This window comes from Choloepus didactylus, chromosome 18 (assembly GCF_015220235.1).
Source record: "Choloepus didactylus isolate mChoDid1 chromosome 18, mChoDid1.pri, whole genome shotgun sequence".
Lineage (NCBI taxonomy): Eukaryota > Metazoa > Chordata > Mammalia > Pilosa > Megalonychidae > Choloepus > Choloepus didactylus.
The window spans coordinates 3,707,793-3,734,890 of record NC_051324.1 but is presented as its reverse complement, the minus strand read 5'-3'; the positions used below and the strand labels follow the sequence as shown (position 1 = coordinate 3,734,890).

Sequence of the window (27,098 nt, the reverse complement as noted above, 5' to 3'; positions counted from 1 at the left end):
TTGTAATTAGTGCCAAATAAGTTAGTTGTTCTCTTTGAGGGAACTTTTATTCGATGTTTTTCTCAACCAGTCAGCAATTATTTCACGAGCACCTGAGTGTCTGAGTGTGGCAATGCCACTGGCTCTAGTTCCTTCTTCAAAACAGCCCCTCTCCTCCCAGCCTAAGTGACCTGAGCAGCCGCTGCAGATACTGAGGTAAATGAATTTATTGATTTGGAAAGATGGGAGGGCTTACAAAACAGTATGTATTTAATCCCATTTTTGTAAATACATAAATAGTATGTGTTTAATCCCACATTTTTAGATAGGTAGATAGAAATACAGAGCAAGAGATGATAGGTGATTGATGGATGGATGGATGGATAGTTATGTGTATATTTAAAAAAAAAAAAAGTCTGAAAGGATATATGCCAGAATATTAATACCGATCTCCGAGTGGTAGAATGTTTTCTTTTAACTTCTCTGTGTTCTTTTTCTATAATAAACATGTATTTTATATGAAATCAACAAACAAAAACCTGCCTTAAATGATACATTAGCTTTGGAAGGTGATGGGATTATATTTGGTAGCAACCTAGAGAGGTTTGCGTGCATGTGTGTAGTTGGGGTGTTTGGGAAAGTCCTACCTGAGATTACGAGTGTGTCTGCACAAACATTTTAGGCCTAGACCAAGAGAAAAGGAGAGTTTCTATTCTTCCTCTGTGAATGGGACTGGAACAAGTTATTTACGTGACCCCCTTGCCACCTCCCCAACTTCTCCAGTTGCGTCCGCTGGTTCCTGGCTCTGCCTTTGGAGCCCTGAAGCCTTTGTTTCCTGCTTGGGATTCTGATCCGGTTCTGACCGGGACGAAGGCTGCAGAAGAGAACAGGAAGAAGCTAAGAAAAGCTAAATTGACCTACATAAGAAGGAACACAAGATTACCCCGAAGGCGGGAGACACCCAAGATGGGGAAGGAAGCTGAGAAAAGGAGAAGTAAAGGAGAACCAGTGCAGCTGGGATTTGTTGTGGTTGTTGTTGTTTGGGGGGGAGGGTGGGGGTGGCAATGAGAGGACAGAGAGGAGATTTGAGCTGCTGATTTGAGGTGAAGGGCTTGGGGGACAGGAGGAGATAAGGGAAGTGGAGAGAAGGGAAGACAGCATTCATTTTTTTTTAGAAATTTGTGCAACATGGAACCCACTTTGCATCCTCCTCCAGAAAACCTTCGGGTCTGCTAGGTCTTGGGCTCACATTTGTTTCTCTTTGGTTTATATTAGTTGAGATAGGATTCACAACTAAAGCAGGAAGGCCCAATTCTAGTGGGATTAGAGGTTATTTTGTTTTGCTAGATTGGGAATCAGATCAGCCAAGAAGATCTGGTTGAGCCCCAGGGAACTCAGGAGACAACCAGGCTTGGGTCTTTGCTGCGTGGTGTGACATGATGGGGCTCCACTGTCCCCATCAGGAGCCCACTGGATCAGTACTTTCATTTTGCTGCCCCTTGGGTACCCGGCCGACAGCCCCACGGCCTTGCTCACCCTCAGCATCAGGGACCCCCACACACACCCTTTTCCTTCTCATCTGCTCATCCCCAAGCTGCCCTGTCTTTCTTCTGCTCATCTCATGTGCAGCCTTTCCTAGAACTCTGGCTTGGTGGCCTCCCTGTCCCCACTTCCCAGCGTGGCTTAAGTCTTTTCCTTGCTTCCATTTCCCTGGTAAACCCAGTGGGGATTGAAGGAGGAGGGAAGAGAGTCTCCACGATCGCCTCCTTGCGCTAAGTCCGGCTGATTGCAGATGCCTCCCAGGCCCGGGTGGGTGGGAGGATGCAACACCTGGGTGGGTGGCCCCTCGGCTCCTGCCCTGGCACAGCCCTGGGACAGATGCCTCAGCCCCCCTCCTCCGCTCTGGGCAAGGCCTTCGCGGGAGGCTCCTCTGCCCTGTGTGGGTGGCCCCCTCCCCGGGGACTGGACCCCACCTCCCCCCACCCCACCCCAAAACAGATGACCGGAAGGCCCTGTGGCTACAGAGACGGAAAGGGAAGGGCACACCCAGGCCACCCTGTGACCTGTTGGGGTTAGAGACCCAGACGTAGGAGCCGAGAGGAAGGGCTGGACGGCAGGGAGGGGCTGCTGCTTGGAGAAGACGACAGCCTCCAGCCCTTCTGGTTCTCTGGGTGCAACAAAGGTTTTGTAACAAAATCCTAATCCCTGAAATGGAATACTGGGGTTGGGGGTGGGAGTGCAGATTATGAGAAGAACAATTTACATTTTAACATTTAAATCAGGTTTGCAAGGCTACATGAACATAGGGTTTCTTGAAGCCAGTGGTTTCCACATTGAAGTCCCAGCCCTGCACAGGCTCCTGAGGGCTTCTCCAGAGAAAGGGGAGGGAGAGATGGGAAGGACCCCACCCACCCAGCCCCTCAGCTCTTACCTCTTTTATGTATCAGACCTCAACATACGATTTAATTTGAAAAAAAGGTCTCCATGATTGCAAAAAGAAAAGATGCCAATCAATCCATCAATCAATACCACTGAATGAGGCAGACTATCTTCAATGGGATGGGGTGCCCACTTTAATTTGAGAAGGAAGCCATCTCCAGGGACTCTGCTCCAGCCAGCCAAGGGAAGAGATGTTCTGTGGCGATCAGCCTTCATCTTGAACGCTCCCATGTGTAGCAAATCCGTGTTTGGAGATTAAGCCAGCTAAGAGAACCAGCTCTCCGTCCCCCGAAGGGTCTGCAAGAGCCCACACGGTCTACAGATCTGGTGGCCTCCATGGGGGACACCTCTGGGAAAGAAAGCTCCAAGGTCACTGGGCTCTTGCATCCTTCCATGATCTGCATTTTCCAGCTCCCCAGCCTGGGCTTCACCCAGGAAGCAGATGATGGGTGCCATTGTCCTGATATTCCACTCCTGGAGGACTTAAACTTCTTGCACTTTGGCCTCGAGTGCGGTGAAGAGAAGGGCTGGAAGGAGGGAGCCCAGCTGGCCGCCTTCTCCGAGGCTTAGGTTAATTCTGCTTCCCTGTCTTTAGTGGGGCGTCTCCTCTTATGTGAAGCCCTGTGTGTGTGCTGGGTACAGCGATGAGCCCGTCCTTGCCCTTGAGGGGCTCCTGCTGTAGTTGGGAAGGGGGTCAGATGAATGCCTGACTACCACATCACACGGAAAGTGCGCTGCTCCCAGGGGGGCCCGGGTGAGGCAGTGGGAAGCCTGTGGAGGCTTTCTGGGAGCATGACACATTCATGTCCACCTCCTCACTCAACTTGGAGCCCCGAAACATCTTTCCACATCAATTCTTTGGTCTAAATACCTCCAGCCAACACAAATGCACTGCCACAGAAGGATAGAATTTCAGCATTAGAAGCAACCTTAATATCCGTCCAACCCAGGGGCTGATGGATGCTGGGGACCCCTCTCGGACACCCCCACTGAACAGTCATCTTGGCCTTTTTGGTTTGCCCTCAGGTCAAGGTACTCGCTATGACCTACAGACCCCACACTAGCCAGCACCCACCGGGAGGGGTCTAGTTTTTAGGGCCTGCTCCCAGCTTTGCAGAGTGTCAAGGCTTGGGGTTGGTGTTCTCTGTGTGTCTGGCTTGTCCGGCACACCCGGGTCCCCAGCCCCGGGGATTCCAGGGCCTCAGGTTGCATCTCAAATGGGGTGACTGAGGGGCCAGCTGCCGGCAGTCACCCTGAATGCACACAGCTCCTCCCCGTGGCATGTGCCACCCAAGGCGGCTGGCCCGTCCCAGCTGGTCGAGGCAGAGCTCATGGCGTCCTCCATGGCCCATGCCCCTCCTTGGCCACGCAGGCTGCAGCAGCCTCTCCTTGGACAAAGAGGGGTCTCAGCTGCCTGGCCCACCAGCCTGGCTTGGCCTGAAGGCTGCATTGTGCTTTCTTCAGACATGCTGCCCGCCTTGTTTTGGAGAGTTTGATCTCACTCACAGCTTTTTATCTCTCCCTGGCCCAGAGCTCCCCTCGCACTATTTCAAGCCCAGCAAAAGTTCCAGCTCATGTGAGCAGAGGGACCTTCCTGGCTCTGTTGAGCTTCTTCCTGGAAGGATGATGCCACCTCCAGCCCCGAGGCTCCTTTCGACTGCCCCACCCCCAAGGACCCTCCTTCCCTGAACTCTTCTGTGGCACCTTCAGTCCACAATCTGCCAGTAAGTACTTGGCCACGTCTTGCCTTGTGCTATTTTCCGCTGTGTGGTAGGTTGAAGTTTGCTTGGTCCACATCCCCCTGGGTGTGAACCCATTGTAAAAAGGACTCTTTGAAGATGTTATTTTCAGTTAAGGTGTGGCCACCTGGAGGGGGATAGGTCTTAATCTGGATTACTAGAGGCCTTCTAAGAAGAAACCAGAAATTACAAAAGCAGAGTAAGGAAAGGCATCAGTATGAAACAGAAGTCAGAAATGCAAGCGAAGGAACTCCAAGTATCACCAGCAGCCAGCACCAGAAGCCAAAAGTCTTCAGGGAGAAGGCACCACCTCACTGACGTCTTGATGTTGGATTTCTTCTGGCCTCAAAACTATGAGCAAAAAAAATCCTGTTGTTTAAGCCAAAACTTGTTTGTAGTATTGATGATAGCAGCCTGGCAAACTAAGACACGTCGGTTTCCATTCTGTCATCTTCCTCCCTCCCAGCTGCTAGCAGAGAAGAGTTTTGTTTCACCCACCTCTGATATCCCTCGAAGCACGTAGTGGGTTTCAATGAGTGTTTGTTGAGTAAAGAGACAATCTATGTTCTAGACACCTCACTATGCTAGATAAGAAATGACTACAATTTGAGCCCAGCCCTAGAAAATCTCATAAATTAGAGGGCACAGGGAAAAGCATGACAAACCATTAAAGACAAGTAGGAGGCATAAGGGCAAGGAGTGGCGGCACAGAAGTCAGAGCCAATAAACATAGGTTCTCAACAATTAACTGACTGTTTGATCAACAAGATCTATTTCTTCCTTCTCTGCTAGTATCCACTGCATCCAAGTAGGTTTTCTTTCTTCACAAATACACATCTTTGGTTTATGCTGAAATAGGAGAAAATTGTAGTAATTGCTTTTGTGCAATGTTTCATAGTCTTGAGAAGGTTCCGTGAACCAAGCATTTGTGTGTGCCAGTGATGAACTAGGGCTCTTTTTAGATCTAATGCCCTTGTTTTACGGAAAGAAATGGAGATTCCAAGTGATTTTCCCAAGTTCCTGCAAGGAGCTCAACACTGAGCTGGAGCCGGTACCCAAGGATGTGCACATTATGCTGTGCTAAATCTACTCTGCCCTGCTGCCTTTCCTACCCCAGCCTCTCTTGAGATGGTCCTTTCTTTTTTTCAGCAATCTCAAAGGATCTGACTCCTGGGCAGAATCTTTGCTTTCCAGGACTTATCCAGAAAACACTGTGGCAGGCACACGGAGACACAAACTTGCCAGTGATGGCAGCTTACATGCATTTTTGCAAGCCTTACCTTAGGGTTCCCCAAGCCCTTGGCCCCTGATCACAGGTCCTCTCTAAGGTTTTTCTCCTGCTCCCACAGTTGGGTCCACTGTAGTAAAACTCCCCGATTGGATTTTGTTAGTAGCCTGATGACCTGAAGCTGCAGAGACAGATGTTTCCCCCTTTGAGGGAATTTGGGAAGTTGCCCTCTTTTATTGTATTGATTTTAGTTGGGACAATTTTAAACTTATTTCTATGCTAACAGGAGTGCAATATTACCAGTTATAGTGGTATAAGCCAAAAATCCAGGGGAAAAGAAAAAACTAACTGATTTGAAGTGTTTGCCAATTTCCATGGTATAAATACTCCCATCATAGCCACTTTCAAGCTACCAATGTGATGTCACTATACATAGAGTTGAGAAGAGAGTCACAAGAGCCCATTTAAGCAGCTGCTGCAACCCCATATTTACTGAGTTTTCATTATGAGCAAGGCTCTTTTTGAGGCTCAGTATGGCCCAGCATCTCACTGTGTCTTATCTATAAAAGTCAGGACAAAAAAGTGGGGGCAATGAAATACCTAGCTCATAGGTCTCTAGAGAACTGAATCAGATAAAGCCAGTGATGGCACATAGTAAGCTCTCAGTGTTATTACTATATATATATTATCTCATTTAATTTTCCCGACAGCCATGGAGACAGATGTCTACTGCAACTGATGGGAGCAACCTCCTGGGGAGCATCTTAGTTTTTTAGGGCCACTGTAAGAAAGTACCACAAACCCGATGGCTCAAAGCAACAGAAATTTATTCTACCAAGGTTCTGGAGCCTGGATGCCTAAAACCAGAGTGTTGGTAGGGCCAGGTACCCTCCAAAGCTAGCAGGGAAGAGTCCTTCATTGCCTCCTCTTGATCCTGGTGGTGGTCAGCAATCTTAGGCTCCTTGGCTTGCAAATGCCTCCCTCTTTGCATGGTCTTCTCCCCAGCGTCTATCTGTCTGTGTCCAAATGTCCTCTTCCTGTAAGGACATCAGTCCTATTGAGTTAGGGCCCACCCTAATCCAGTTTGGCCTCACCTTACTTAACAATATCTTCCAAGACCCCATTTCCAAACAGGGCACGTGCATGGGTCCAGGGTGAGGACTTGGATATGTCTTTTGGGGACCACAATTCAAGCCACAACAGGGAGCTTGTGGGTGGCTAGAGCTATGACCGCTGGGCTCAGTCTTCTGGTCTACCAGGAAGAGACTGATGTGTCATGATTTGTCTCCCGAACCCCTGCTTACCAGACCTCCCTGAGGATGATGAAGTGGAGAACTCTGAGGAGAGAGAGGGGCACACATGAGGACCTCTGGAAATGGAGAAAAGCATTTAACTGAGAAGAACAAAACTGACTGGGTGAGAGCATTAGGCAGGAGGGACATGTAAGGCCAGAGCTAGAGCCCTGGGGCAGCAGCCTTGGGGCAGGGGCAGCTTCAGATCAGCACCATGAGGACCACCCCAGACTGGGGAACTTACAGGTATGACAGCCCCGGCTCGTTCCACCGCTGAACACTTGTCTTAGTTTGCTCCATGAGGCTGGTTGGCTTAAACAACAGGGATTTACGGGCTCACGGTTTGGAGGCTGTATATCTTAAGTCAAGGAGGTGGCAAGGCTGTGCTTTCTCCAAGGTCTGTAGTGCTCTGGTGGTGGCTTGTCGGTGATCCATCACTCAGTCTCTGCCTCTGTCACATGGCCGTCTGTCTCCTTCTGTCTCCTCCCTTGGGTTCTTCTGTGTCCACATTTCCTCTGCTTAAAAGGACTCCAATCCCCATTCGATGAAGGCCCACCAGGATGCAGTCTGGCCTCAGCTTAATTGGATCCTTGAAGATCCTGTTTACAAATGAGTCCAGAGCCACAGGGCCAGGGGATGTTTTTACGGGGGACACCATCCAATCCCAACGCCTGTCAATTGTGCTTGACAATGAACTACCAAGGGGTCCCCTGAGGTTGTACTGGGCTGAAGGCAGGAGAAAGGCACCCCTTGGTTCATTCATTCAAATTGGAGCATCCGCCGCTCTCCTCACTGGCCCTTCTCCACTTAAGACACATATGAGCGTGGTCTCCAAGAAAGGCTCGAGACGGCGGATGCCAGACGCGCATGCCCAGCTCTAAACAGGATTCTGCAGGATGAGTGTAAGGGCAAGCCAGGCTCATTGGCTTACAGACACCAAGCTCTGGTCACCTTGATTCCCTGTGCCTGGGGTTTGGGTCGTTCTGCAGCAGTAGGTGCTTGGGGGAGGGCAGCAGAAGGCATCCAGCAGAAGTCTCAGCCTACTCACCCCCCGTCAGGGTCGGGCCGGGTGGGGGAAGGCTGGGGTGTCTTTAGCTGCTTGTCTGGGGAGCTGAGCTCTGCTCCCCAGGCTCCTCAGACTTTCTCAAAGACAGTTTCTCATGAGGCACAGATGGCACCCCTTGCCAAGCCGCCTGGGGCAGGGTCACACAAAGAGAGCCTGTTTCTGGGGAAGCCAGGAATATTCTAGGAGAGAGAAGCAGAGAAGGAAAAAAATGCCTAAATATCTGTTTTTTGCTTCCTACGCTTCACCCACTGGAAACATGAACTTCATACCAGGCTCCCACTGGATCAGTGTCCAGGGATTTCGGGCCCCCACCTCCCACTCCGAGGAAGGCCGTTTCCACGCTAGCTCTGACTGCAGATCGGCTCCACAGCCTTACCCCAGTGCTTCATGTGCTTTGGATTTTCCTTCAAGATTTGGTGGAATCATTTGCAGCAGCTATATGCCAAGGGTGCCAAAGGTGTTTTGTTTGTTTGTTTCTTTTTTCCCAATCTACTATTTTCCTTCTACTTTGCCATTATTTATTATTTTGAAAAGGGGGGTGGGTATATCTCCAGACAGCTGCATTAATTGGGAAATTCAGGTTTTGACTCTTCTTATCACACCTGCTAGAGGTAACCCGAACCAAAGCACAAGTTGAATAAGTTTAGTTTGCAGACTGGGTTGTACTTTCGGTGGAGTGGATGGAATAAAATTAGTGTTTATTTTATTATCACCTTTAAGGAGCTTGACCTGTCAGTAGGAAAATGGGGCTTGTCCATTGACAGGATCAAAGAGCCTACTTTCTACTCCCCATTCTGGTCACCTAAGAAAAAAGACGGTAATTTTACCCCTTAAAAACAGCTTTCATTCTTGCCAAAAAGCCTGTAACAAATCAGAACAAACTTCAGAGAGGCCATCTCAGCTTAGTCTTACAAAATATTAAAAGAGAATTTAAAGCTACATTAATGAAAACAATTTGATTCTGGCACATAAATAGACAGACAGATCAATGAACCAAACAGAGAGCCCCAGAAGAGTCTGGAAAGGATAGAATAGTATAAAATAGAGACAGGCAAATTTTCAATCACAAAAGGAAAGATGGATTATTCAATAAATATCATTGGAGATCTGGCCAGGCATAGGGAAAAACATCCTATTGAATCCTCCTTTCTGTCTTTATTCAAAAATGTATTATAGTTGAATCAAAAATGCATGGTTTAAAATCTCGAAGACAGTTGTATAAAAATGTAGCTTATGAGGGGTGACAATGGGATTGGGAAAGCCATAAGGACCAAACACCACTTTGTCTAGTTTATGGATGGATGTGTAGAAAAGTAGGGGAAGGAAACAAACAGACAAAGGTACCCAGTGTTCTTTTTTACTTCAATTGCTCTTTTTCACTCTAATTATTATTCTTGTTATTTTTGTGTGTGTGCTAATGAAGGTGTCAGGGATTGATTTAGGTGATGAATGTACAACTATGTAATGGTACTGTAAACAATCGAAAGTACAATTTGTTTTGTATGACTGCGTGGTATGTGAATATATCTCAATAAAATGATGATTAAAAAAAAAAAAAAAAAAAAAAAAAAATGCATGGTTTAAAAAGAGAAAAGCTGAAAAAGTACCAGAAAGAAACATGAGATAATTTTTTTATAATCTTGGAAGGGGAGAAAGTGACAAAACTCAGAAACCATAAATAACAACATGTATATTTGACTGTAAAACATTTAAAATTTTGTCTATCTCTTAAATACTAAAAAAAAAAAAAAAAATCAAAATACAAATGGAAACGTGGGGAAAATATTTGAAAAGCAGATTATGGATAAAGAGCTTAATATAAAAGCAGAACTTGTGAATCACAAGTCCAAAATCAACAACTCTGTTTTTTTTTTTTAGTGAGCAAAGCACATAAATCAATAGTTCAAACCCACCAAAGGAATAGAAATGGCTTATAAATAAATGCAAGGGTGCTCTCTACCATTAAGACAAAATTAAAAATTAAAGCAAGGTGATATTTTTATTGATTAAATTTTCAAAGATCAAAAAGTTTGAAAATGCAAAGTGACAATTAAAGATGTGGGGAAACAAACTTTTTTTTTAAAATGACCCCCTCATAAACCTTTGAGGAGTGTGTAAACAGCTGTGACCTTTCAGGGCGATTTGGTAGTGATGGTCAAAATAGGAATATGCATTTCCAGCAATTTCACTTCCAGGAATTCATCTTACATAGAAACTCATTCATTCAAGCAAGGATATAGGATACTCTGCAGCCTTGCTTACAACAGTTAAGGGCTGGATATGATCTAAATTTCCGTCAAGGGGGAGGCTTATTAAATACATTATGAACATTTGCACAATAGCACACTCTGCAGTCGTTTTTAAAAATGATGTATCAGAACTTCATTTATGCAACAGCACGGATGAGCCTCGATGACGTCATGTTGAGTGAAGTAAGCCAGACACAAAAGGACAGAGACTGTATGATCTCACTGATATGAAATAATTAGAACCAGAAAACCCACAGAGTCAGAATCTAGAATATAAGTTACCCATGGGAAGGGGTGCGAACAGGGAATGGGAAGTTAAGGCTTAAAATAAACAGAACGATGAAAATGTTCTGGCAATGGATGGTGGTCATGATATCAGAACACTGTAACCATAATAAACAGCACTGAGATATATATATCTGAAATGTGATTAAAAAGGGAAATGATAGGTTATATGTATATGGTAATAGAGTAAAACTTAAAAAAAAAATCCGTGGAGCTGCACTACACAAACAGTGAACCTAAGTTAAACTCTGGACTGTTGGTAATAGTACAATTATAAAAGTGTGTTTCCATCAAGTGTAACGAATGTCCCACACCAATGCAAGTGTTAACAATAGGGTGGTGTATGGGAACCCTGTATCTTACGCATGATTGTTCCTGAAACCCACCACTTCTCCAATAATAAAATAAATGAGGTGACTCTGTATGCTTTAAGAGAAATGATCCCCAAGATTGCTAAATGTAAAATTCCAGGGATTGAGCATGTGTGTTGTATGATGTATGTGTGTGCGTCTGCGTGTGCGTGTGTGTATGCACATGCACACTTGTACATTCATTCAACAAAGCCTAATGGAGCAACTACCACATGCCAGGAGCTGTTATAAACCTCTGGGGAAAAGCAGTGAACAAAACGGAAAAATCCCTGCCCTCGGGGACCTTATATTTCAATGGAGGAGAAAGACAATAAACGATTAGTAGAATGTGTGATGTTCCATGGGATGATAAGTGAGAGAAAAACTAAGTAGGGAAAGGGTATGAAGAGGACAAGATGCAATTTTCATAAGTCTCAGACAAAATCTCTACTGAGAAGGAGGTATTTGTAGTCGAGACTTAGCCATGTAGATAGATCAAAAAAGAGCTGAGCCAGAAAGTACAGCAAGTGCAAAACCCCTGAGCAGGGGCCATGCTGGCATTTGTGGGGAATAGCGTGGAGGGCAGGGAGGCTAGAGTAGAGTGAGTGACACAGTAGGAGGGTTACGTGTAGAAGGCCTTGTGGGCTGTTTGATGGACATAGGCTTGTACCTCTAGTGATGGCTAACTTCGTTTATCAACCTGGCTAGGTTGTGGGTGTCCAGTTGTTTGGTCAAGCAAGCACTGGCTCAATTTTCTGTAAGGGTATTTCATAGATGGATTTATATCTTTAGTCAGTTGATTGCATCTACAGCTGATTGCATCTACAATCAACAAAGGAGATTATCTTTGGCAATGAGGGGAGTCTCCTCATCCAATCAGCTGGGAGTCTAAAGCCAGAACTGAGGATTTTAGAAGTCCGAAAGAAGAATTTCCACCTCTTCTTCAGCTGGCTGGCTTCTCCTGGGGAATTCAATGTCACCTTCACCAGAGTTTCTAACTTGTGTCTTCTCCTGGGGAATTCAACATCACCTTCCTTGAGTTTCCAACATGTGGCCTGCCCTACAGAATTTGGACTTGCCAATCCCCACAGTCATGAGCCAATTCCTAGAATAAATTTATCAATATTTACAATATATATGTCTATACGTATAATCTCCTGCCGTCTCTATTTCTCAGCTTGAAAATGACTGGGCGAAACTTGAAAGGTGCAATCACTGCCCTCCCCACTGTGTGGGATCAGACACCCAGGGGAGTGAATCTCCCTGGCAACGTGGAATATGACTCCCGGGGAGGAATGTAGACCCGGCATCGTGGGATGGAGAACATCTTCTTGACCAAAAGGGGGATGTGAAAGGAAATGAAATAAGCTTCAGTGGCAGAGAGATTCCACTCTGGTGGGCTCTCTTACGCACAATTTAGACAACCCTTTTTAGGTTCTAAAGAATTGGAGTAGCTGGTGGTAGATACCTGAGACTATCAAACTACAACCCAGAACCCATGAATCTCGAAGACAATTGTATAAAAATGTAGCTTACGACGGGTGGCAATGGGATTGGGAAAGCCATAAGGGCCACACTCCACTTTGTCTAGTTTATGGATGGATGAGTAGAAAAATAGGGGAAGGAAACAAACAAACAAACAGACAAAGGCACCCAGTGTTCTTTTTTACTTCAATTGCTCTTTTTCACTTTAATTACTATTATTGTTATTTTTGTGTGTGTGCTAATGAAGGTGTCAGGGATTGATTTAGGTGATGAATGTACAACTATGTAATGGTACTGTGAACAATCGAATGTACGATTTGTTTTGTATGACTGCGTGGTATGTGAATATATCTCAATAAAATGATTTAAAAAAAAAAGAAAAAAAGAAAATGACTGGGCGAGATTAGAAGGTCTCTAAAATGATCTTGAAGGGCCCTCCCACTCTATCATTCTGTGACTCTAAAGCAACTGGGTTTTTGTATAGTCCATGAACCATCTCAGAAAATGCGACCAAAATGGAGTTCCAAAGCCACAGCTTTGCTGGAATGAGACACAGCCTTTCACATTGATAACTTGGGAAGAGACAGCTCTCACCCATGCAGGCAGGTTCCTGTTTAGGCATTTTTAAAATTTCTTGTGAGTTCTTCAAACACAGACCTTAAATCCTGTCTTTCTTCATCTCCTCCTATTTCAAGTTCTGCTTTGGATTGATGATAAAAACCAGTATTCATGCTGACAGTCAGCGGGACAGGAAAGCCAAGCAGGTTTTAGCTTCTGCTTATGGATGTAGCAACTGCCTAGCTTAAGACCCTGCAGTGGCTTTTCACTATCCTTAGGATAAAAGGGCTTTTTGCTTTGTTTTTAATGTGACCCACATTGGACCTCTACCAACCTCCCCAGCCTCATCTTGGATCCCTCAGCCCAGCGACCCTCCCATGCTGTGGCTTCTCAAAGTGTGGCCTTCAGAACACTTGCATTAGAATAGCTTGAGATGCTCGTTCAGAATGCAGCTCTCTGGACCCCAACCCGATCTACTGAATGAGACTCTCCGGAAGTGGGTCCCAGGACCCTTCATTATTGCAGGCAATTCTTATGAACACTGACGTCTGCAATCAGCTGCCTCTGCTAGGCTGCCCTACCTTCTTTTAATGTCTTCAATGAAACTGAACGTCTTCCCACCTGTATTAGTTAGCTATTGCTGCATAACAAATTACCCCCAGAAACTCAGCAACTTAAAACAGCAAATACTTATGATCTCCCAGGGTTTCTGACAGTTAGGGATCCAGGAGCACTGAGCAAGGTGGTTTTGGCTCGGCGTCTCTCTCAAGTTTGCCATCACATTGTTGGCCAGGTCCGTAGTCATCCGGAGGGGCTGGGGAATCCAACTTCAGGCTCAGCACATGGCTGCTGGCAGGAGGCCTCAGTTCCCCCCGCATGGGCTCTCTCAAGGGATGTTTGCTTGGCAGGCAGCTCATTTCCCCAGAGCAAGGGCTCCAAGTACCCACCCAAGGGTGCAGCCACGGTACAGCCTAATCTCAGAAGTGACTTAGTGTCACTCCAGCCATCTGCTATCCATTACAAGTGAGTCACTCTGTCCAGTCCCACATCCAAGGGGAGAGGGATTAGACTCCACCTCCTACGGCGAATAGTGTTGCTATGGGCTGAATTATGATTCCCCAAAAGCCACGTCCAAGTCCTAATCCTGAGTCTTGTATATGACCTTATTTGGAAATGGGGCTTTGAAAATGGGATTAGCTAAGAGGGGGCCAAACTGGCTTAGGAAGGGCTCTAATCCAATATGACTGGTGTCCTTTAGAGAAGTGGAGAGGAGACGGCAGGCAGCACCAGGCAGATGCCCTGGGAAGACTGAGGAGGCAGAGAGTGCACTGATGTGTCTGCAAGCCCAGGGGTGCCAAGGGTGGCTGGCCCATGCCAGAAGCTGGAAGAGGCAAGGAAGGGCTCGCCCCACAGATTTCAGATGGAGCATGCCCCTGCTGATGCCTTGATTTTGGACTTCGAGCTGCCAGAAGTGTGAGACAATAAATTTCTTTGTTTTAAGCCATCTGGTTTAAGACGAGCATCAAAGGATTTGGGGACATATTTTTTAAAACCACCACATCACCTCTGCACCCTCCCTCATGCTGTTTTTTCTGTGTCATGCCTTCCCCACCTCTCTCTCTCTCTCTCTCTCTCAATCTCTCTCTCTCTCTTCAGGCTAAGTCCCACTTAGCCCTCAGGTTTCACTTCAAGCATCTCTTCCTTCCAGGGCTGCCCTGTGTGGTTGCCCACATTGGGCAGTTGCACAACTCCAGGTGGTGCCATTCACCCAGCAGCCATTGTGGATTTGGGGGTTTATTAAGACCATTTTCCAGCAGATGACTGAAAGTAGAAGGAGAGCTAAATTCCAGGATATCTGTCCCAATTGGCAAGGGAGCCCTCCTGCCACTGCCAACCTGGAGCCACCTGAGGAACCCGAGCAGGCAGCTGGTAGCACCGACGAGGGCATGTTCTGGTTCCACCAGAGCTGGACCCAGGGCTGTTTGAGAGCACACATGTCCTGGGGTGGGTGGCTGAGGAGGACCAGTGAGCCCCAAACCACTGGGGATGATCCACGGCAAATGTTGTGGAGCAGGTAGGGGGGCAGACGCCTGCCTGGAGAAACCACACGCTCTGGTGAGAGAAGCTGAGACCAGGCGTCAGCTGCTGTTTCTCCCCCACATGTGCTTAGGACATTCTCTCAACCCGAGTCTCAGTGCCCTCATCGGACATCAGCTGGGGCATCAAGTGAGGTAAGAGGACACCTTGAAAATCTATATAGTCTACATAGATATTAGGATGTATTCTATCACGCCATGCCAGATGTCAGGTGAGGGAGAAAGGAACACTAGAACTCAAAGACTCGAACTTTGTCGAAATCAAATAATCAAATCAAAGCAGGAAGTACTTATTTCTATGGAGCATCAACCAGCTATTTAAAAGAGTGAGTTAGATTTTTACCTACCGAGTTCAAGGATTGTCCATGATGTAGCATTAAGTAAGAAATGCAAAACAAATGTATTTTGTATGGTCCCATATTTTTAATAAAGGATCTATTTAGTCATTACTACCTATAAGACCAAGGACATCATGTCACACAGCTCCAGGGAGCTTAATTTTCATTACAGTCCCTGTGAAATTGTGTCCCCACTGCCACCCTGAAGTTGTGCAGTGCTCAACATGGGCAACTGTACAAGGAGCCCAGTAATGAGACACTGTGCAGAAACCTGAGGCAGTCACCACCCCTGCTCAGATTCAGGATTATGTTGTTTGTGCACCAGGGTCCCTCATGACCCTGTTTAAGCATTCTTGAGGCCACGACATCCCCCCATTATGCACATACATTTCTCAAAAGCCTACAGGAAAAGAAGCACAAATGTGGGACACCCTCACTCAGCACTTTGTAGCTTCTCCATTATATCCCACTCAAGTCAATTTCCTTAGGAAAGGGCCCCAGAAGGCCACCAAGGCACTGAAAGAGGGGGCATGGGAAAATGCAGGAGTCGTCACCTCAAGGAAGACGTCAAGGTCCATTGTAGCGATAGTTGTAATGGAAAAAAAATTGGCATCAACCTGAATATCCATTGGAGGGGGAATGGATAAATGAACTCTGGTTCCCCACAGCAGTCCAAAAGAATGGGGTCAATTTATATGCATCAACAAGGAGAGATGTGGAGTGTCCTGAATATGTATAGTTGTAGAATCCATGTAGAGAGCTCATTAAAAATGATGGTGTCTGTTTTTATATGTTGCACTATTTGTATACATACTTTAAATATATCTGTATTTGCATTGAAAAATGAGAGTCTGAAATTATACATGCCAAACTGTAAATGATGGTTACTTCTTGCGGTAGATGTTGAGGGAGAGAGGCTCCCACTTTAGATGTTCAATAGAAGCAAGACCTGAAAAGTGTTGAAGTCAGGGAAACTGACCTTCTGCCAGGGGATCTTAATATTTTTCCTAATAAAATAGATAGGATAAAAAGGGACACCAATTATTTTGAAACTAGATAAAGTATTTTTAAAAACAGATATGTGTGCTAAGCATGCTGTAGGTTTTCTTTATTAATGCATTAAATAATAAGGTGCAGTAGAAATCTAAATTGCCATAATTTTGAAGAAGCAAGGCACGTGACAGTATGTCCAGATATCTGCAACTATAACATTATTTAATAATATCTGTGCTTTCTACTGATGACAAAGCCACACATATTACTCATACTTCACTGAAGGAAATTCTAAAATTCAGTGAGTGGTTAGTGAGAATAAAGATGTAGTCTTCTTCTCATCCAAGTTCATGGACATCTGGAGTCCATCTGTGGACACTGTTGGTCAGCTCCTCCTTTTCTGAGAGGAACCACTTTGGAGAGCCTGTTTTTTCATGCCAATTTAAGGGGTTGTTCTTGGTGTGTCCAGGATCAGTGAAGTAATCCAAATGCAAATGCCTCCAATGGAGATGTTAAATGTTCTACAGGTGATGGGAAATAAGTCTTTTTTGGGGATTGTGTCTTTGCTGGTTTAGAGAACATTTTTTCTGTAAACATGTGGGCTCTTCTTCCATAAAGTTATTGTTCTGTATTGATGATGGCGATGGAAGTGACGGTGGTGGTGGTGGTATTGGTGGTGGTGATGGTGGTGGTGGTGGTGGAGATGGTGATGGAGGTGGTATTGGTGATAGTGGTGGTGGTCATAATGGTGGTGGTGGAGATGGTGGTAGAGATGGTGGTAGAGATGGTGATGGTGGTGGTGGGGGTGGTGATGGTGGAGATAGTGATGGTGATGGTAGTGGTGATGTTGATGATGTTGGTGATGGTTGTGATGGTGATGGTGGTGGGTGATGGAAGTGGTGGTGGTAGTGGTGGTATTGTTGGTGGTGATGGTGTTGGTGGTGGTGGAGATGGTGATGAAGGTGGTGTTGGTGATGGTAGTGATGGTGGAGATGGTGATGGTGGTGGTGGTGATGGTGGTGGTGGTGATGATGGTGGAGATGGTGATGGTGGTGGTGGTGGTGGTGGAGATGGGGAAGGAGGTGGTATTGGTGATGGTGGTGATGGTGGTGGGTGATGGAAGTGGTGGTGGTGGTGATGGTGGTGGTGGAGATGGTGGTAGAGATGGTGATGGTGGTGGTGGTGCTGATGGTGGGGATGGTGGTGGGGGGGTGGTGATTGTGGAGATGGTGATGGGGGTGGTATTGGTGATGGGGGTGATGTTGATGATGTTGGTGACGGTTGTGGTGGTGATGGTGATGCCATATGTATTTTGTCCAAGAGCTACCCGAGAAAGATCAGAAAGCCTACCTTCCCCACATTCTGGCCATAGAACCCTAAGGAGGACCAGATGAAAGCTCTCTGCTCTGCTGAACTTTCTGAAACCTCAAATGCATGGTTATTCCAGACTGTACAAGTTAGGCTTCGGGAAATACACTGTTGAATATTGTGATTGTCTTTTCTAGACCAGGGGATCTAAACCACACATTGTGGGTAAGGCAATTGATGTCCCCAGTGGCAGTTTTTCCTGTGATCAAGGAAAGAGGCAGACTATTGATGGGGAAAAGGGAAGACTGCCTCCAACATCTTCAAGATTATTGAAGTGGTGATTGGGCCTGGATGCTGAGTTAACAGTGATGCACTGGGACCGTGTTGGTGGCAGAGCTGACCCTCCCCAGGGGGAGGCTGCTTAGGAACTGGGCAAGGAAGAAAGTCAGATTGAAGCCTGTGGGCCCCCAAAATAGTCACTTCTGGTAGCAATCTGCATGTACTCTGTTGTGCTTCTGCTATCCCCCTGCCTTCAGCGTAGACGTGCCAGTTACAACCTAGGCAGGGCTAGGTGTCGGAAAGCTGCAGGGGCCCCAATGGCTGGGGTGGAGTGACAGCCCTGGAGCCCCAAAACAGCTGCTCTGGGATGAGAGGCTGGGTGGGGTGACAGGGGCACTAAGATTCTTTTGTGAAATACTCAAGCATTCCTCCGAACTTTCCAGAAAGTGCCTGAGAACGTCCCATTGTCCTTAGGGTAGCTGCTAGGACTATTGGTGTCTGCGTATTGTAGGGACATGTTTCCCCCAAAATTTAGGAGCATCAGGGTCAACTCTGTCACTTATACTTCAGGGAAGTCTTGAGAATTTATTTTTTTTAAAAAAGCATTATTTTATTTTGCAATTCCAAAAATAAAGCAAATCAACAATGGAGATCAAAAGGAAGGGGAAGAAAGGGGAAGGAGGGAGGCAGGGAAGGAGAGAGGAAGGAAAGGATGGAGGGGAAAGAAAACTATGGCAGGAAGGAGAGGGAGTGAGGATAAAGCCAAGCAAAGAAAACCGTCAAACAAAGCAATGTTTTCTCCCGGGATTGAAAGGCATTTCACACCCCAGTCTACAGAGGGGCTGCAGAAACCTGGAGAAGCTGGCAGACCTGGAGAACTAGGGATGTTGAAGCAGAGCTCAGCGGGCCACAGACTGAAAGCTGAGACCCGGCACTTACCCCAGGTGTGGCGAGGACAGAAAAGGGAACTTGAGGTCTGTTTTGAAGGTGCCCAACCCAGTCCACCAGGACAGAAAAGCAAGCAAGGAGGGAATGTTCCAGAACACACAGCATGCAGATGTTCGTCACTTCCTCTGGGTTTTAGAATGAGATGCACTAACCTAACACACGCCTGATCTAGGAAAGGACTTTCACGTTGTGACAGAAACAGATATATATGTGAGCGAGGCCAAGAATGGACTGGAGGTTGTTTTGCAAAATTTGCAAAACTCGCCAGGCCACTAAAATTCCACTTGGCCCCGACTTTGCCATGACCTCAACCCTTTTTAATGAGCAGCTGCCCTGCCACTAATCCTTCCTCCTTCCATAGTAATCCCCTTTCCACGAGCCTGAGAGAGCGTGTCATTAATCTAACGCAAATATACTCACAGAACCCTGTGCTTTGAGTAATATAATACACGCGAGCGTCTAATGACTCCACAGCTGGAATTTAAGCCCGTGTCTACCCTGTTCCATGGGTGTTTGTCGGATGCCCATCTGCCTGGTTACAAACAGAGAAGCAAGGAAACCATGGGGTCTCTGAGATTATGTCTCTTCTGATGAGACTAGAGGAAACAAAATAGTTGGCAGGGGATTTTATCGCGTGGGTACGCATGGGTTATTTAAAAGAACGTCATGACCGGATGTTGCGTTTTAAGAGATCGTGCCACCTACTCATTCTAGCCCTCCAATATCTTATAAGGCCCACAAAAGATTCCTATGGGATGCCTTATTTGAATCACACTGTCAGGGCTCAAGGAGCCTTATAGCAAAGCACTAGCAAAGCGTTTTTTCTGGTCTCTGATCATTATGAAAGAAACCACCGCTTCACAGTGCATTTTGTGTGGGGTGCTAGGATCTCCTCTCACCAGTCGTTGGCCAATAAATACAGGACCCCAGCTACTACGTGCCAGGTGGTGGGTCCGCCCCGGGGATAAGACGGTGAACAGGGTAGATCCCACCCCGGGCCCCACCACAATTTTGATTCACCATCCGAACTCTGCTAGCCCAGCGGCTCACAGGGAACTGGTTTTGGGTGGGTGTGCCACATAACGAGGGGTTTCACAGCAGAAACTGCAGAAGAGCCATCCATGGTTCCGCAGCAACAGACTGAACCCGTCTCCCTGCTTCGGGAGGCATCAACACGACTGGCATTGGTGAAACCGAGCAGGAGGCGTTTGGGGTAGGGGAGAAGCGTTGGAGAGGCCTGGGTTTCAGTCCCCAAATGCCTCTCCTACGTCAGCAATTAATCAAGCAATGGAGGAGCCCCGGAAAGAGTCTGTGAGCAGTAAAATGGGCATCGACAAGCTCCAAATACACCCAAACATGAGCTAGGGTGAACCTCCTCCCAGCTGTAACATTGTGGTACTAACTTCACTCTCTACAAAAATCCTTCTGATTGGCGGACATGCACAATCAATCCGAGAGGGCCAGGTTTCTAATCTGCCCTAAATTTTTGTGGCTTCTCACCTCCCTTGCCTATCAGAAAGAATGGACTCTTCCAGTGGCTGAACAATTGAATCTTGGGGGGCAGTGAATTCCTACCACAGCCTTGCTGGAACCCCAGGGATATGAGCTTCCTAGAAAGCTGTAGGTGGGACAGGAATTTTTATTTGCACTGGAATACAGGGATTGGGAGAAGACGGTGGGATCTGGGCACGGAGCCCAGTGGCCTCTCCATTGACATCTATTCACCCTGTACCAAGTGGGCACATTTTGGGACCAGAAGCTTCTCGTCTATTTATTCTGCCCTGCTCAGGGTGGAAATCATGTCACTGTTGGGATCAAGACACAGAATATGGGGTAGCAGTGGCCCCAGCCAACTTGAGGTGCTCTCGCCTCCCCCGCTGGCCCTGCCCCACCCTCCCCCACGTGCCCCAGAAGCATCACACATGTCCATCCACTGTCCCCAAGAAGGGCCCAATCCAGCCATGCCCTACAAGTTCAATAGTCTTAGAGCATGTGAACAGCCAAATAAGTACCTTAAGCAGCTGGCTGAGGCTTTGGGTCCCTCATTAGAGACAGGGGTGGTCAAAAGGGTAGTGACAGAGGATGAGTGTTTCCTGATGATGTGACAGAACATACACCTAGACCTGAGCTTCAAGCTGGGCTCTGACAACATCAGATCCCAGCAAATCTCAGAAAAATCGGTTTCCTTCTTTTCCTTGACACCATCGCACCCTCACCCGTTTCTCTGTCTTCTCTCACTGATAAAGGGAGGGCTCCTAAAATGAGTCCATCAGCCTAGAAAGATGGAGATGGTGAAAAGCTTCCAGGTTTGTCTTGACAGAGGCTGAAAGCAGCCCCATGGTACAGATGAGGACATTGGCTTGGACACGTCTCATGGCACTTTGTCCCCTGTGGACACAACCTTGGGAACCTGGCACGGCTGAGATCCTTATTTCTATTCTTGCATCTTCCCATAGACACACGGCTGGACACTGGGCGAGAGTCCCACACGAAGACTTTGACAACATCCCGTGCTCTGTCCCCTGCTCTGGGGGCTTCTTGGGCTCTCTGAGGACCTGCCCATATAAGACCTGAGGGTCAAAATCTCCAACTCAGGGTGTCCTGGAAAAAAAAAATGCATTGCAGCATTTATACTTTCTAAATAAGGAAATTGGGGCCAAAAGGGATTGGCTGTCATGTCATGCTGGCCCCATCCCAGATGATGCTCTGGGACCCCTATTAATAAAGGCACAACTTGCTCAGGACCCCTCCATTGAGGGCCCACCCCAGCCACCCATTCCAGTCCAGTCAGAGGACCCCAGAGCACCCCAAACATCTAGCTTGCCCACCCTGCACCAGCACTTTGCTTAAACAGTTTTCTCCCTAACGGCTTTCCTGCAGCCCCTTATCTGTCAAAAAACCTAATCGCCTTCAAGACGTGGTCCAGGGCCCCGGCTGGGAGGAGGCAGACGGTGTGACTGTTTGATGCCCATTCAGCCTCCACCCAGGCTCAGTCTCGTTGCTGAAGTTTGAACAGCAAGGGTTGCAACACTGACCGTGGAATTTGCAAAGGGGTAAATACCACATTGTGTGCGGGAGCCAAAGAATGTGTTCGAAAACAGCTGTCCAATGTGCCAAAGCAGGGCCTTGGTTACAGAGAAACACAGACTGGCCGACGACATGCATATGCTTGGGTTTCCTAAACCTCCTATGGCAGGGAGGCTGATTGAAACAGGTTTTCTGCCAGGCAGAAAATTCCATGCACAGAGGAGATAAAAAAAGAACATGCCGGCGACTGCAGAAACATCAGGGAAGCCAGTTCGCTTTTAGAGGTGGAGGTTAAATATGTTCAGAGTGAACTGAGATCCCCCGGCCTCTCAGCTTGGACGTGCAGAGGACGTGCCATCAAGAGGAGGAAGCCACCCTCCTCCCCGCGATCCGCCTATTTGGAATGGCCTTCAGCCCCCAAGAAGGGCTCCACATGGGTTTCTGGGCAAACCAAGGAGGTCTCCTAGGTTCTCATGAAAAACCTGGTTCTGCCAAGTATCCGCTGGGCCGCCAGGCCCGACTGCTTCTCACCCTCACCCAGGGTGGTGGAACGTTCTGTGTGTTGTGGACTCAGAAGGAAGATTTCTCCCCATTTTCCATTGGGGAAAGAGTCCCTTAAGAGGTCAGCCCACAGTTCCCTACCTTCAGAGCGCCCATGGAAGATGGGACCAGGAGGCAAATCTAATCAATGGACACCCCGGGGCACACGAGATCCCCTCCTCCAATGACCAACGCTTCATTATGGGGCCAGCTTGTCTGGGAGAATTATTTCCCAGCAGCCTTCCTTAATGTCCTCAGGCAAATAGAGTCACAACTGGCCAAGTTCTTGTACTGGCCAGGCCTGAACCCCATCTTGGGCTCAACCAGAGTCCTTCATTTCAAAGGGAATTAGTCTTAAAAATTGCCCCAGGAAGCAATGCTTCTGGACCCCAGACAGAAGCCAAGCAGGGTTCACCCCAATATCAAAAGTGTCAATAACGTCCTCAATTGATGCTTGGGTTGTATAATAGGCTGAGAATAAAATTAATCCAGGCAATTCTATCTATAAAAGTCACTTTAATTTGGAGAGTATACACTTTTCTCAAAACTATTAAACATCTGATAATTTGAAAAAAAAAATTTAAAAACTGAGTGAGTCACCTTATGTAACTCACCAGACTTCTCTGCCCTCAAAGGGATTGGAAGTCAGAAACCCAAACCCGTGCAAACTCTAACATTTAATGAGGGTCTGTAACCCACATCTCAAATAGACTCTGGAAATAGACTTCCATAAAAGAACATGGGAAAAAAAAATTCTCGTCGGAGGAATTTGTCACCTGACTCCATGTCTACAAACACTCCAAGAACACAAAATGCAGTCATTTGGGTTCACTGGAACCCACCTATCTTTTTGTAGGAATCCATTCCGGTCAAGGGTTGGGAATCCAGGAATGGAGCTCCTCATTTGCACAGCCGACCCAACACCAACACACAGCAGTCAGAGATGTGTCTGCAAACATTTATGCAAGACTCTCAGATGGAAAGAATGCATATGTGTAGCAACATCAACCTTTTCAAATGGGATGGATATTGATTAACACACTGCATCCCCTCCATCTCTCTGAGGAATGCAGGATGGATATCAACTGCTTTTCAAATATAAACACTGAAACACAGGCAAAGTCAAGGGGCTTCTAGGGTCTTAGAGAAAGTTTGTGACATCTCTAGGTCTCTCCCACAAGCCCTAGGTTCGGAAGGGGTGCAAGGAGCAGAGAATAGAATAACACGTGGAAGACTGGTTAGGACATCAAAGAAAAGCCAGCCAGAAAATCATGCTCAACAGATAAGCTGCAAACACGAGACCCCCTGGGGCTGCCCCTCATGACTCCAATTCATGTTGCTTCTAAAGCTAAAGCCTGTCTGGTGGGAAACTGGAGGCTATTTAGGATCACTTGACTTGGGGTCAACTGGGGCCAGCTCAGGCCATGGGTAGACCAAAGTTCTAGCTGTTGTCAAAATAACTGGGGCCCTGCCAGGAACCTCTCCCGCCAAGTCTGCTCCACAAGGCAAGCCTCAACTAGCGCGGAGGAGAAAAATCCTCCATTTCTCAGCAGGGGACACCCTTGCCCCCCCCCCCCCCCCAGGAAACACCTCCAAGGGAAAAACATCTCAGCACCAGATTCAGGGGCCCAGTGGACAGCAGGATGTGGTTTTTTGGGACCCTGCTGAGCTGGTTTGTAAGTTAGTTTTCTCTTGGCATCAAATGCATCCTTTTATGCTTTGCTTTGAGACGCTGGGGCTGGTTCAAACCACATTTCCGCTTCATGCCCCGAGAGGCCCCACCGGTGGGGGGCACCAGAGGGAGCCACACGGCGGAGGAGGAAGAAGAAAAATTTGCTTCTTTCTGCCTTTTCCTGTTGACTCTCTGTTGGTTTCTTGCTGCTGTTGGGTTCGCTCAGCTGCGATGGCTCTTTGCAGAAGCACTTGAATCCAGGTTGCTTTTTTTCCGAACCAACCTCCTGGTGTCCTCTGGGACACCAGCTCCCTAAAGCACCCCCTCCTCAGAGGTTGGGGTCCCCACCCCCCAAGGAGCCCCTCTGAGCTCAGAGACTGCCCCACCGCCACGCCCAGCCCCCCACCTCGGAAGTCCAAGATTCAGCTCACAGGGTCTTTCTCCCAGCGACTTTTAATAAGTCCATCATCTTCCTTCATCTCCTCCAGCCTTGGGGGTGATGGCTGTTTCTGCAATTGCTGCCTCCATGCCTGGTTAATAACTCTGCGTATTAGGTTCTCTTTGTTAAAATAACTGGTGTGGGTTCTCCTCCTGCCTGGGCCTACCCCTACGTGCATAGGTAGACCCTCAGCATCTCTGGTGGGAGCTAGAAGCTTGGGACCACGCAGCCCAACTGGACAGTGGACAAAGGCCCACATTCCAATCTGATGTGTCTCAGCCAACTGCTGCATGAGCACGGGGCGGGTTCAAGTTTAAAGGACATCGTGATATTTGTGGCAAATGGTGCTTAATTGCTGTCCGGTCTTGTGGGATGGCTGCAGAAACGCCTTGCTACATACTCGAGTGTTTCTCCTTGCCGGCCAGTAGAGAGCTGTATGGAATCATCCTCATCGAGGGTTTTCGGGAGAAGACGATCTTGTTACAGTTTGCAGTGGGACCGTCTCTGGCATCTGTGTGGAAATGTGTGGGTTCTGGGACAACAGAGGAAGCCATGGTCACCATGGAGTAGGCACCCCAAATGGATAACGAGGCCTCTGACAGCGGGTTCTTGAATGTAACTTCGCCAGAAGACTTGGACGACTTCCGCCTTTTGAGTTGGATGACGCTGGGAGGCTTGCTCTGCCCCGCTGCCCACTGGCTTTCCTCCAGGGCTTGCCTGCACTCCAGTTCTCTAGCTTTGCTCTTCTCCATGAGTCTTTTCACCATCGGGGAGGTATATGTGACGTAGGCTGGCCAAGGCTCGTGCTTTTCAAGCAGATTCAGAGGAAGGCCAATGTTTTCTGTGAGTCCTTCCAGCAAAGAGAAAGAGAGGCAAGTTAGAGACAAAATAACTCAACTCCTCAAAGATTCAGAGGGTACTGGAACCACAATTTAAAGTCCTCTCCATCGTACACAACAGCCCTTCTACCTCTTGGAGGAATATTCTGGTAGGAATAAAATCCAACTCAAAGTCGCAGAGCAGAGCAATTAAGAGAAGAACATAATTATAAAGGGCAGGGATCTTGGAATTAAAAGGCTTGGTTTCAAAGTTTTGCATGACCTCAGACAAATTATTTAACCTCTGAACTTCCATAAAAATGGCTACCGTAGATTTTTTGGAGGATTAAATGATGTCATATATAAAGGGCTAAGCAGAGCATAGCTTAGGGCAGGAGAGCATGGGCTCTGTAGTCAGATTTCTCCTCTGCTCCCTTTACTAATTGTGAGCCTCGGGCAGGTTTCTTAAGCCTGCCTCTAAACTTCAGTTGCATCATCTGTAAAATGGGGATTAGAATAAGACCAACTTCATAAAGGATATAATTTATGTAAAGCTTTTAACACATGTCGAAGCAGTAAATGGCAACTGCTAACATTGTGGGAAATGGTTAACTCTTGGCCTCTGCTATTTCATTTCATCTTTATTACCCTGTAAGGTGGGCATTATCCTCATTTAACTGAGGAGAAAACCAAGGTTGGCGAGCTAACACAATTAGCCCACAGTGGATTTGAACCCGGTTCTAATTGGCTCACAAACCCATGAGCTTTTAACTATTGTTGCTGGCCAGAAGTTTTGGGAGCTTTGCTAAAAATTTTACCCATTAGCTTGCCAAGCAGCCTGCTGCTCATTTGCAAATATTTAATCACAGGCAGGTCTTTCCCTCTTTCCTCCCATTTGCTTGCAGAAATGACTCAAAATTTCTCTCCTGTAGCTGCTACCATCCTCTGTTTTCCCAGGTAGTGCATACTTCCTCCGTTTATATACATATATATATATATATAGTCATTTCAATAGGAGTTTGGGACAGAGGGGAATTAAAAGGTTCATCCTGCCATCCCCAAACAGAAGTCAGTGGAAGATTCCATAAATGAGGATAGTCAAGACAAGATGCAGATGATACGGTTATTCCCCAACTGCCTTGTGGACCTTCAGAATCTGGAGCTTGTCTGGGGATGGAATGTGCTGGGGAAGGAATCCATCTCCCTGCAAGAATCACGTATGACTGCCTGAGGAAGACAAGATGTGTGACATCTCCTCACACTAGAAAATGGACACCAAAGCTTCAGGCATAGACTTAGTTGTTCCACCTTATTTCCTGGACACAAATGCAAAATGCAGAGATCTTCCAGGTTAGGGCATCTGCATGAACTGGGGAGAAGTGAGCCTAAAGCTGTCAGGACAACCCCCTTCCGTCTTCTGAACATGCGATACTCTCTACCAGCGTTAACCACAGTGGACCCTCGCTGGTCCCCGCCCCTATGTCTCTGCACCCCAAATCCTCCAACCTTGGCCAGCCCCACCCTGGGAGCTTCCATTGTTAATGCACCAGCCCCTACCTTCGTTTTTCTTCCTTCTTGCATCCATCCTCTCTCTCATTTTTATAGGGTTCTCCACGTCAAACGTCCACATGCCTTTGGGAAAACACACTTGTTAGCCAGGGCTGCCCCAAACTGACCTTCTTGAAAAGAAAGTGATCAGAAGCCACCCCAGGAATCCTGAGTCCCAGGGTCTGTATGAGGTGAAGGTGATCCAGTCCCCAGAGGAGATAACCACACCTTCTGAGAGCTGCAGAGAGCGGGGGGAGCCGAGCATGGGATGTCACGGCAATCCCCAGATATTCTCCTTTCTGCTCTCCTAGCTTTAAAGGAGTGAGTGCTAGGGCAGGCCTGGGGGCTGTACAGAGGATGAACAGATGGAGGGAAAGTGTCCCAACTTGAAAACCAGGCCATCTCCTCTCCCAGAGGTCAAG

The 27,098-nt window shown here is 47.2% G+C and overlaps 1 protein-coding gene across 1 annotated transcript; it reads right to left on the bottom strand.

Moving 5' to 3' along the window:
* Positions 1-24,702: 24,702 nt before the first annotated feature.
* CDRT4 (CMT1A duplicated region transcript 4) lies at positions 24,703-26,713 on the bottom strand. Its single transcript, XM_037809325.1, has 2 exons — positions 26,686-26,713; positions 24,703-25,160 (listed from the first exon to the last, which is right to left on the bottom strand). Exons 1-2 carry the CDS (start codon positions 26,711-26,713, stop codon positions 24,703-24,705), a joined length of 486 nt encoding a protein of 161 aa, XP_037665253.1.
* Between the last annotated feature and the right edge of the window lie 385 nt (positions 26,714-27,098).

What these genes read in the sequence shown, in the direction of transcription:
- CDRT4 (XM_037809325.1), bottom strand. Translation starts at nt 26,713, where the DNA reads ATGGATGCAAGAAGGAAGAAAAACGAAG. An exon ending in AAGAAGGAAGAAAAACGAAG is followed by an intron (nt 25,161 to 26,685) that starts GTAGGGGCTGGT and finishes CTTTGCTGGAAG; the next exon opens with GACTCACAGAAAACATTGGC.